At 47.9% G+C, this 12,375-nt stretch overlaps 1 protein-coding gene across 17 annotated transcripts in view; it reads left to right on the top strand.

Annotated features, from left to right (window-relative positions):
* The first annotated feature begins 8,028 nt into the window (after positions 1–8,028).
* CAMK2G (calcium/calmodulin dependent protein kinase II gamma) overlaps positions 8,029–12,375 on the top strand; it is a 275,469-nt gene continuing 271,122 nt past the window's right edge. For 2 of the 17 annotated variants that reach the window (XM_040437118.1, XM_040437119.1), the window contains exon 1: positions 8,033–8,467. In XM_040437118.1, coding sequence (XP_040293052.1) covers positions 8,403–8,467 — 65 coding nt within the window. In that variant the 5' untranslated portion in view covers positions 8,033–8,402. Of the gene's footprint in view, positions 8,468–12,375 lie in introns of all 17 variants that reach the window. The other 15 variants (XM_040437120.1, XM_040437123.1, XM_040437129.1 and 12 more) reach the window with 13 other exon arrangements.

Here is a 12,375-nt window from a genome sequence, read left to right as displayed (position 1 = left end):
TATACACCTATAGACCAAAGCTTAATATCTATTCAGCTAGCAGGATATCGAAGCAGGATACTTAGTGTCCTAATATCCCCAGTGCATTATATGTTAATCAGTTTATGCCTACTTTTTATGTATATTTTATTGTAAATTTTATCTCAATATATAAAGCTACTACTTATTAGACTAACCAGCTGGTGAGTGCCTGCTTTTAATTTCAAACAATTGCAATTCTCCACACCGGATGAACAGGTGATTCATCCAAAAAGCAGAGCACCCTTACCACATTGACAGATACGGGTGAGCCACAATATATATTTGTTTTACTGATATAGCAGAAACTACTAATTTTGAGAATGGCAAATTTGGGAATAGTTTTTCAACCCAGAACAAAAACTGTGCTTTTACGGTCACTACAAATAACTTGACCAGCTAAAACAGTACTGATTTGGAGGAATATAAATGTCAGGTCTATTTTTTAGGCGCTGGGTGACAGGCTCAACTTGCCCCTGATGTAGTATATGGCCAAAAAATAACCACACTATTGATGGTTAAATGCACTTGGGTGACACAGGCTCAGCCTGCACCTGATGTAGTATATGGCCAAAAAAATAACCACACTGTTGATGGTTAAATGCACTTGGGTGACAGAGGCTCAGCCAGCACCTGATGTAGTATATGGCCAAAAAATAACCACACTATTGATGGTTAAATGCACTTGGGTGACACACGCTCAGCCTGCACCTGATGTAGGATATAGCAAAAAAAAAAACCACACTATTGATGGTTAAATGCACTTGGGTGACACAGGCTCAGCCTGCACCTGATGTAGTATATGGCCAAAAAATAACCACACTGTTGATGGTTAAATGCACTTGGGTGACACAGGCTCAGCCTGCACCTGATGTAGTATATGGCCAAAAAATAACCACACTGTTGATGGTTAAATGCACTTGGGTGACACAGGCTCAGCCTGCACCTGATGTAGGATATAGCAAAAAAAAAAACACACTATTGATGGTTAAATGCACTTGGGTGACACAGGCTCAGCCTGCACCTGATGTAGTATATGGCCAAAAAATAACCACACTGTTGATGGTTAAATGCACTTGGGTGACACAGGCTCAGCCTGCACCTGATGTAGTATATGGCCAAAAAATAACCACACTGTTGATGGTTAAATGCACTTCGGTGACACAGGCTCAGCCTGCACCTGATGTAGGATATAGCAAAAAATAACCACACTATTGATGGTTAAATACACTTGGTGATAGCTTGTGCTGGCGCACCACAAGTCACAAAATGGCCGCCGATCACCCCAGAAAAAAGTGATATAAAAACGCTCTGGGCAGCCTAAAAAAAAGTGAGCAATTCAATATCAACACTTCAATAATCCACAGCTGGAGATCGATCACGGAATTAAGTCTTTTGGAGGAGTTAATCTGCCTAATCTCGCCCTAACGTCGCAGCAGCAACCTCTCCCTATGCTTGAATCAGCAGAGTGACGTGCAGCGCTACGTGACCCAAGCTTATATAGAGGCTGGGTCACATGCTGCACTGGCCAATTACAGCCATGCCAATAGTAGGCAAGGCTGTGATGGCCTCTTGGGGCAAGTAGTATGACGCTTGTTGATTGGCTGCTTTGCAGCCGTTCAAAAAGCGCCAAGAAAGCGCCGAACACCGAACCCGAACTTTTACGAAAATGTTCGGGTTCGGGTCCGTGTCACGGACACCCCAAAATTCGGTACGAACCCGAACTATACAGTTCGGGTTCGCTCATCCCTAATTACCACATAAAGTGACAAATGTCAGATTTGCAAAATTAGTCCTGGTCAGGAAGCGGGCAAATGGCCCGGATGTGAAGTGGTTAAAGAGACGACAACAGCTGTACATGTACAGCACATGTCAAGGGGTTAAAACCCTAGCTCAGAGGTGGGCAAACATTTTGACTCGTGGGCCACAATGGGTTTGTCATGGTCTTACCTTCTTGCTGTTCTCCTTCGTTTGACATGTGCTGGCGGCCATCTTGGTTTCTGGGTTTCTTGTAGCCTCCCATCCTGCGGCTCCTCCTTCCCACTGGGAGGAGCTGGATGCCTAGCTCATATATATAGGAGGTCTGTGGCTTCAGTTCCTTGCTTGGTCCTCCTGTGTTCACATGCTTCTAGTCTGCTGCTGCTTCTGGTTCCTGATCCTGGTTTCGTCCGACTACCCTTCTGGTTCCTGATCCTGGTTTCGTCCGACTACCCTGCTGGTTCCTGATCCTGGTTTCGTCCGACTACCCTGCTGGTTCCTGATCCTGGCTTCGTCTGACTACCCTGCTGGTTCCTGATCCTGGCTTCGTCTGACTACCCTTCTGGTTCCTGACCTCTGGCTTCGCTAAGACTCTGCTTCGGTTTCGCCATCCGTTTGGACTTTTGCTTTACAGCTTTATTTTCAATAAAGCCTTCTTATTTTCACTTATCTCTTGTTGTACGTCTGGTTCATGGTTCCGTGACAGGGTTCATATATTGGACCCGGACCAAGAGTAGATGGATGGGGCGTTTGTGTGAATTAATATAAATTAAATTTATATTTCGCAACATTAAAGGTTTAGTTTAATTCAAGGTAGAAAAGCATAAAAAGAGTTATTGTACAAAACTTTTTTGCAATGTATTTCTTATTGCATAGTATGTATAACTCACCTTCAATTTTAGTGGGAACAGTGTTGTTGGTCTCCCTTTTTTGCTAACGCATCAAAGTCTGGAGTTAGCTTTGTTGTTGCAATTCGCAGAATAGATACTGTGGCAGTATATAGGGCCCCCATAGTGCCCTCCATAATGTGCCAGTATATAGGGGCCCCCATAGTGCTTCCCCTCTTCTCCATAGTGCCCCTCCATATTGTGCCAATATATAGGGCCCCCATAGTGCTTCCAATTCTTCTCCATAGTGCCCCCCCATATTGTGCCAGTATATAGGGCCACTATAGTGCTTCCCCTCTTCTCCATAGTGCTTCCCCCTCTTCTTCATAGTGCCCCCCATATTTTGGCAGTATATAGGGCCCCCATAGTGCTTCCCCTCTTCTCCATAGTGGCCCCCATAGTACTTCCCCTCTTCTCCATAGTACCAATCCATATTGTGCCAGTATATAGGGCCCCCACCCCCCTTCTTGCCACAGTATACTATAAATAATAAAAACAATGAACACATATACTTACCTTATGCTGCTGTCAGTGATGCGATGCAGGCCTCTTCCGGCCTGTGTCCCGCTCTGTACGGCTCAGGTGGTGCGATTATGTCATCGCGCCGCCTGCACCGCCTCTGATAGGCTATAGGCCTAGTGCCTGTAGCCTATCAGAGGAACGGTCAAGGGAGATGCCTCTCCCCTGCTCCTCCACACCATTCATCTGTATCGCTGTCCTGAGGACGGCAATACAGATGAATATGGAGATGAGCGCTTCAACAATGGAAGCGCTCATCTCCACTCCTGCTGCCTCCGGACAGCTCTGCGGGCCGGATAAAAAGGTCAGCCGGGCCGTAGTTTGCCCATCACTGCCCTAGCTAAACTGGGAAAGGTCTGTCTGGAGAGAGCATTGAGGCTGCTCACAAAGCTGCATACAAACTGAAGGTACAGGTTGCGGTTGATTGTATGTAACAGAGAGGGAATATACAGTCGTAGCCAAAAGTTTTGAGAATTACATAAATATTGGAAATTGGAAAAGTTGCTGCTTAAGTTTTTATAATAGCAATTTGCATATACTCCAGAATGTTATGAAGAGTGATCAGATGAATTTCATAGTCCTTGCCATGAAAATTAACTTAATCCCAAAAAAAAATTTCCACTGCATTTCATTGCTGTCATTAAAGGACCTGCTGAGATCATTTCAGTAATCGTCTTGTTAACTCAGGTGAGAATGTTGACGAGCACAAGGCTGGAGATCATTATGTCAGGCTGATTGGGTTAAAATGGCAGACTTGACATGTTAAAAGGAGGGTGATGCTTGAAATCATTGTTCTTCCATTGTTAACCATGGTGACCTGCAAAGAAACGCGTGCAGCCATCATTGCGTTGCATAAAAATGGCTTCACAGGCAAGGATATTGTGGCTACTAAGATTGCACCTCAATCAACAATTTATAGGATCATCAAGAACTTCAAGGAAAAAGGTTCAATTCTTGTTAAGAAGTCTTCAGGGCGTCCAAGAAAGTCCAGCAAGCGCCATGATCGTCTCCTAAAGAGGATTCAGCTGCGGGATCGGAGTGCCACCAGTGCAGAGCTTGCTCAGGAATGGCAGCAGGCAGGTGTGAGCGCATCTGCACGCACAGTGAGGCGAAGACTTTTGGAAGATGGCCTGGTGTCAAGAAGGGCAGCAAAGAAACCACTTCTCTCCAAAATAAACATCAGGGACAGATTGATCTTCTGCAGAAAGTATGGTGAATGGACTGCTGAGGACTGAGGCAAAGTCATATTCTCCGATGAAGCCTCTTTCCGATTGTTTGGGGCATCTGGAAAAAGGCTTGTCCGGAGAAGAAAAGGTGAGCGCTACCATCAGTCCTGTGTCATGCCAATTGTAAAGCATCCTGAGACCATTCATGTGTGGGGTTCCTTCTCATCCAAGGGAGTGGGCTCACTCACAATTTTGCCCAAAAACACAGCCATGAATAAAGAATGGTACCAAAACACCATCCAACAGCAACTTCTTCCAACAATCCAACAACAGTTTGGTGAAGAACAATGCATTTTCCATTTGACATTTTGGGTCCATGGCCTGGAAACTCCCCAGATCTTAATCCCATTGAGAACTTGTGGTCAATCCTCAAGAGGCGGGTGGACAAACAAAAACCCACTAATTCTGACAAACTCCAAGAAGTGATTATGAAAGAATGGGTTGCTATCAGTCAGGAATTGGCCCAGAAGTTGATTGGGAGCATGCCCAGTCGAATTGCAGAGGTCCTGAAAAAGAAGGACCAACACTGCAAATACTGACTCTTTGCATAAATGTCATGTAATTGTCGATAAAAGCCTTTGAAACGTATGAAGTGCGTGTAATTATATTTCACTACATCACAGAAACAACTGAAACAAAGATCTAAAAGCAGTTTAGCAGCAAACTTTGTGAAAACTAATATTTTTGTCATTCTCAAAACTTTTGGCCACGACTGTATACTGTTCAGCTAGTGCTTGGACGAGCAGGATTTTGTCTACTTTTTGTGTTATTTTGTATCTTGCAACCTGTACACTTATTGCCTGTTACCAATAAAAGTTGGAAAAGACCCGAGCTTTGGACATTTGAAGCCTGTCAGTGTCTCCATAAATCAGGGGTGGGGAACCTTTTTGGTGCCGAGGGTCATTTGGATATTTGCAACATTGTTCGCGGGCCATACAAAATTCTCAACTTAAAAATTTGACTGCTATATTTGGTCAGACCTATAATTGGTCAAACATATAATTAGGGGTAAGTTACAGAAAATCTGCTTCAATAAAAAAAAATCGAGCACAAAATGACGCCTGCACTATGTATATTATATATAGCACAGGTGCCTTTTTGACCAAATATAGCAGTCTAAATTTGTTGAAAATGTTATATATTTAGTTCTTTATTTGTCAACAATGGCAGCCAAGCTCATCTCAGAGGGGTCCAGAGAGGGGATCATCCAGCTTTCACTCTCCCTTTGTCCCTTTCTCAGCCTCAGATCTGCAACCCCCACCTACATCAGCCTCAGATCACACCCCCATCAGACCCTCCAGCCTCAGATCAGCCCCCATCAGAACCCCAAAGTTTCCATCAGTCTGAGATCAGACCCCCCAGTCTCAGATCAGACCCTCCCCAGCATCAAATCAGAGCCACCCCACTCTCCATTAACCTCAGATCAGCACCCATCAGAACCTCCCAGCCTCAGGTCGGTCCCCATCAGACCCCCCCAGCCTGCACTGCTTCAGACCGGACCCCCAATCAGTCATTAAAAAAAAAAAAATTTAACTTACCTCTCCAGCTCTGGACGGTGCTGCCAGTCAGCAGATTCACTCACCCTCCCTGGTCGTCTTCCCGCCGCGCTGTACTGTGACCTGACAGAGCACAGCGTCAGGTCATAGTGCTCGTCTATGTGCACTACGTCCTGAGACTGTTTGTGTCAGGACACAGAGCGGGGCCCAGAAGAAGACCAGGGAAGGTGAGTACAGCCAGTGCAACGGTTTTCTCACCTTTCTGTGCCTCACGCATGCTAATGACCTCCATTATGGAAGCGGTCATTAGCATTTGCACTATATGCTCTGGCAGGGGGGGCAGAGAGCCAGCGGCCTCATGAAATGATCCCGTAGGCCGTATGTGGCCCGCGGGCCGGAGGTTCCCCACCCCTTGTCGGCTGTCATAAAGTGTGATTTGAATCTGACCATTGATCCAAATCCCCATAATATACAGTATATACATATCACACATACATTCACATTCCACACACATACGGTATACGCATTAAGCACTGATGTACCTGTCCAGCATGCTAATTTGGCAGATTATGTTCCTCTAAAGGAGGCCATACATGATGGGCGTAGCTATAGCCATGGCAGCCGTAGAGGAAGTTAATACCAGGCACTAATGTATTGTGATTGTCTACCATATTTTACCTCTTTTGTTGACTGCATTCATTTTTCTATCACATTATACATTGCTTGTATTAAGTGGTTATGGCCACTGCTTCAGCACCGATACAAGGTGGCCGGGGCGGGAGCTGCTGCATATCCGTGCCTATAAGCGCTCCCACCTTCCAGGCCAGCACAGAGGCCGATGCCTTTTCGCATAGTGTGCAAGCACGACCACCGCTGTTGGATTGCAGGGTGGTCGTAACCATGGAAACCAACAGTGTATAATGCGATGGGAAAATGAATCAAGCTAGGAAAGAAGGCAATATGGAGAATCAGAATACATTAGTAAGTGCCTTGTAATAACTTTATCTACGTGATAAATGCCACTTGCTGAAGTGAGACAAACCCTTTAAGGGGTTATAGCCCTAGATATGTATGTTTGTATGAACGCTCGTTAGTAATCATCTTGCGGTGTAAGGCTAGGTCTACGCGATTACATTTTGTTGCACCAATATCGCGCGACAATTGTCATAATGGTAGTCTATGGTGTCGCAAGAATACCATTCAAGATGGAGTTTTCTGCGACAGTCGTAGCATGTCGCAGTACGACACCATAGACTACCATTATAAAAATTGTTGCACGACACATGTTGCAGTGTAGTTGTGCCCTATGTGTCGAGCGACTTATGTCGTTGTGTAGACCAAGCCTAATACTGCCGACGATTGCCTGATGAACGGGCAAACGCTTGTTCATCCAGGAATTAAGTTTTTACAGTATGCTTAAAAAGAAATCAGTGTTTGCCGGCGGCAGACGATGCTGTCTGATTACGATCTGCCGCCAGCAAACCACTGTACAGCATGGGGACGAGCGATGGCATAGCGATCGCTCCTCCAAATTCTGTGGAGGAGATTGCTGCATGTAATAGCAGCGGTCTCCTCCGCTAGAGAACAGGTGACTGCCGGGAAGGAACGCTTGGGTGTCTAATACAGGATTTACACTGTCTTAGGTAAAAAAATAAAAACAACCAATCAGAGTCCACCTTTCACTTAACCAGTGCAAGTTACACCATTAAAGCTGGTCTCTGATTGGCTGGTATTTGCATACATAAGGTCCGCTGTGGCAGTCACCTACGAGCTCCTAACACTCCAGGACCTTCCCATTGACTTGTATGAGGAGAAAATGAAAGAAATAAAAAGCAGCTGTCCTGTGTGACTCGGGTCACCCGGTCACGTGATGCGACCTGTCAGCTGCTGCGGCTTCTGTGTCCAGTACTGATACTGTGTGATACATTGTGGGCTCCGGTACAACATCCCTGGGAAAGCTGGGTGACCTCCTATACAGCCCCTATGGGACCTGTCACCCTGCACAGTGTATGTGCCGGGCTGCCCCCATTATCCAGCTGCTGCAGCGCTGACCCCGGCCGGCCATGTTGTCACCCAGCTTTGTCAGAAATGCCGCAGAAAGCTCGCAGCTTCCCCTGTGTGCCTGACCCCCGCCGCACGCTCCCCCTCCCCCGGGCTGGGCGTCCGCAGGAAGGGGGGAGTGTCCCGGGGAAGTATCGCGGTGCTTGGCTCCCCCTCCTCCTCCTCCCGGGGCAGCAGTGACAGTACGCGGCCAGAGCCGAGTGACACGAGTCGTCTCAGCAGCAGGGTCACCCAGGGAGACAGCGGGCATTCAGCAGACGGAGGCGAGCAGAGCCCGGCAGCAGGGGAGGAGAAGGAGGCTGCGGGAGGGAGGGGAAGCAGGAGCCGCCCCGGAGAAGGAGGGTGAGACGCAGAGGAAGAAGCAGAGGAGATCTCGCCCCGGCTACTCTGACAGCCCGCCGCCCGCCCGATGCGAGATTAGTTCCCCCGGCATTAGCATGGCCACCCCCGCGACCTGCACCCGCTTCACGGACGAGTACCAGCTGTACGAGGAGCTTGGCAAGTAAGGAGAGGAGCGGGGCACTGAAGTTCTGGGGGCACTGAAGGGGCAGATAAGGGGGCACAGGAGACGGGTCGGGAAGAAGAGGCCACTGCATGGACACAGCAGAGTGTGAGGAGGCAAGGCGGACGGGGCACAGGAAGACTGCTCTACAAAGTGAGGGGGCATGCCAGGCTTATGTGCATGGGTACAGCTCAGAGAGGGGGCACAGTAGACTGTTTAGCCCATAGACTTGGGCAGTGAAGAACAGGGGGGCACAGTCTGTGCAGAAGAGGGTGTCCTAGGCCATTGGGCAAGCAGAGGGCAGGGCACAGTTGCTGCATGCTCCAGATGTTTTGAGTCAGGCTGCCAGCCTGCCACCACCAGTGAGGGCAGCACAACCGGAGCAGGGCCATCTGAGAAGAGCAGGACAGGGTGAAGGCGATTGGGCAGTGTGCCTGTGGGAGAATGGGTATAGAGGCTGGCAGAATGACAAGATAGAGCACAGTATCTGTCTTACTGACAGTAAACCTCTGTCGACAGTGGACTGGCAGAATAATTAATAGGGTCATTTATGGGTATGGCGGGCACCGTGCCTCCAGCGGCTGCGACAACCATACTAAGTTGGAGGAAAAGCAGCCAAACTACTTGTGTACACGGAACAAGACAGACGAGACACTAATGGAGATCACGCACATGCGGAGAGGCCGAATGTAGAGGAAATGGCAGTAAACATCTCCTGGAAGAGGGCACCTAGGTTACCTGGCGGAGGGCTCAGGTGGTGCCAGGAGGAACCTATGAATGAAATAGTGTATGCAGGCAGCAAGGCGCATAGTGACATTGATTAGTGACCTGACAGGCCAGCTAGTGTCAGCACACTGACAGCGCCACGTCCCAGAACAGCAGGCCCTGCCTACTGAAGGGGGTAGGGGGTCAGCTCTTAAATTTGAAGAACGAGCACCAACAGCAGCTGTAGCCCCCCCAGACAATAAGACAAAGACATCTGCTTCCGTGCCGGGGGTCTATAACCATGTCCATGGTGGGACATGCCGTGTATAGTAGAATATAGCCACATCCGCAGTGAACCCCTCTGCTGGCGCTGAGCGCGATGCCAGTGTGTGTGTTAACCAGGGACCAGACCCAAAGGCCACAGTGATGTGTGTTTGCCTAGTAGAAATGAGTCTCCAGTTCCTGTGCCTGGTGAGACTTGGGAATGATAATCTCTTATGTCCACAGCAGGGTTAACAGATAAAAGGCACTCATGCCAGACATTGGCGTAATCCTCTAGACGTTGACGGCTTTGGTTGCAGAATTTCGGAGCAGAAAGGGTACATGACAAGTGGCTAGGGACAGGGGAGCAGTCCGCATTGTAATGTCATTTATTATTGTTATTGTGGCAGTGTTTGTCACTGGGCCTTGTGCCCCTTCCATGTGCCGCGTCTCCTGCTTGTATGTTGGCAGGAGGCTGTGTGTAGTCTTTGTTGCATCCTTTGTCTTCTGGGCTGGGTGTCTCTTATGGAATACAGGCCCCCTATCCCCTTTGTTATCAGTGGCGGCCCCCCTGTATGGAGGCTGGGGGGGGGGTCCTGTCTTCCCACATGGCTCCCTGTCTTCACTGCATTGCAGAAGTTATCGCTGCCATTGTCTGCCCTCCTTAGGGTGACAGAATGGCAGGATTTCCTTGAAGGTGTCTTGATCCCTCAAGCACGCTGGGGGATGGACCCCTAAGTTTTTTGATCTTTGGTCTAGTTGACGGCCAGGAAAGGAGAGTGAATATTATGCAGTGTCATTAGTCTTTGTCAGAGCGGAGCCATTAACCCCGTCAGTGCTGGCAGGCGTAGCGCAGCCGGGCTCGTCGCTGCTTCAGAGGATAATGAATATGTGTAATCCAAATGTGTGAAAACGGCATCTTTTAATTATTTCTGCATGGAACCTGCTCCAGTAATTGCCTCCTGCGTGGCTTTCGTAGTGTGTTTTTAATGCTCGGACCATCATTTGTGCCTCTCTGATAACAATAGAGCATCCTGACGAGTGGGATAGGTGTGTTTGTATGCGGTCACTGCACATAGGGCATGTTCTATATTTTTGTGGACACCCGGATGCGGACAGCACAGCGTTGACATCCATGTGCCGTCCGTTTTTTTTTTTTTGTTTTTGCGGACCCATAGAAATAAAAGGGGCTTTGTGCAATCTGCAAAGCACATTTCGTATCTTTGTCCGATCCAAATGGTCACGTCCATATTATTTACGTATTTTTTTTTTTGCGGCCCGTATGCGGAACCATTCACTTCATTGGGGCCGCAAAAAAAGTGTGCCTTCCGTGTCTGCATGGCTGTTCCGCAAAAAAATAAAACTTCTCCTCTTATTGTCTGCATTACAGATAAGGGTTGGACTGTTCTATTAGGAGCCAGCCCTTCCGTTCCACAAAATGCGGAATGCACATGGCCGGTATCCACAATTTGCGGACCACAAAACACCCCGTGGTTGTGTGCATGAGCACTTATAGTGCAACTTGGACTAGCTCAGGAAGCTCACAAGCCAAGACATAGACATCCTTCTTTATATAAATCTAGATGTTGGGCTAAAGCTTTATTTGTAACATTAAAGGGGTTATCCAACACCTATAATGCCCCCCAAAATGCCCGAGCCCCTCATACAGGTTATACTTACCCTGTGCTCCCCAACACCTGCATCGGACGGCCCCCGCTGCATTTCCCTGTCACGAGGATTAAAACATCTGGCGATGTGGGGGGAGACTCAGCCAATAGCAGGCCATGACAGGGACGGATCGCAGATGACGCTAGGGATGCTCGTCCCCGTCACAGCCTGCTATTGGCCGCTCCCCCCGACTCTGGATGTTTTGATCAGCACAACGGAGAGATGCAGCGGCGGGCTTGCAGGCATCGTGAGCGACGCGGTTGCTGGGGAATAGGGTAAGTATAACATCTGTGAGGTGCCCGGGCCTTTTTTGGGGGGCATTATAAGGGTTGGATAATTGGGTAGTCATAATCGTGTTCGCGCTTGGTGTTTTCCCCTACGTTCTGGACGCCGCAGTGTTTTACATGTTCACATACCAAGAGACACCTGTCCTGAATCCTGTGTGGTACTACTCTCTCCATTACCGTCAGTGAGGTACTGTCCAATGCAACCACCTGTAAAAAGAATTCCACAGGACCACCCGAAGGGTGACCCAAAAGGCCGCTCTCACACATCAGTGATTGGGCTGTGTTTGATCAGTGATTGTGAGCCAAAAACAGGCGCTGCTCAAAAACACATAACATATGCAAATCTTTCCATTATACCTTAGGCCTGATTCATCATTCCGTCACTCCAGAATTCTGCCTTCAAAAAGTCGCAAAGTAGTTTTTTGTTTTTTTCCACTTTTTGCATTCGTTTGAACACTTTTTGCGCTTTTACACCAGTCGCGCAGGTTTTGTAATGTGGGTGTGGTTAGCTATGCTAATGAGTCTCACTCCAGTAGGTGGAGGAGTAGGAAAGCTGGAGTAGCTTTTCTAGACAAAAGTGTTAGTTAAAAGATGAGACTAATTTATCAAACAACACAAGACATTTGATAAATGTGGCATAAAGTACTCCAACACAGGCTCCGCTCCTGGTTTTGGCACACAATCACTGATCAAACACTGACTATGTGAAAGCAGTCTAAGGACTTATGCACACGACTGTATGTATGTTGTGATCCACAAAATATGGATACTGTCCGTGTCACATCTGCAATTTTTGCAGACCCATTGACTTCAGATGGTCCGTGGTCTGCGTTTTGGGGCCAAGTATAGGACGTGTGTGCTTTCCGCATCCAAATGTCCGTTCTGCAAAATGTAAATGGCGCGTGGACCTTATTTTGTGGATCTGCAATTTTTGGAACGCAAAATGGATACAATCGGCTGCATGAGTCCTAAGGCTGGGAGAACATG

This window comes from Bufo bufo, chromosome 6 (assembly GCF_905171765.1).
Source record: "Bufo bufo chromosome 6, aBufBuf1.1, whole genome shotgun sequence".
In the NCBI taxonomy this organism is placed as follows: domain Eukaryota; kingdom Metazoa; phylum Chordata; class Amphibia; order Anura; family Bufonidae; genus Bufo; species Bufo bufo.
The sequence above is the reverse complement of the archived record's forward strand: the minus strand, read 5'-3'. Positions and strand labels throughout refer to the sequence as shown.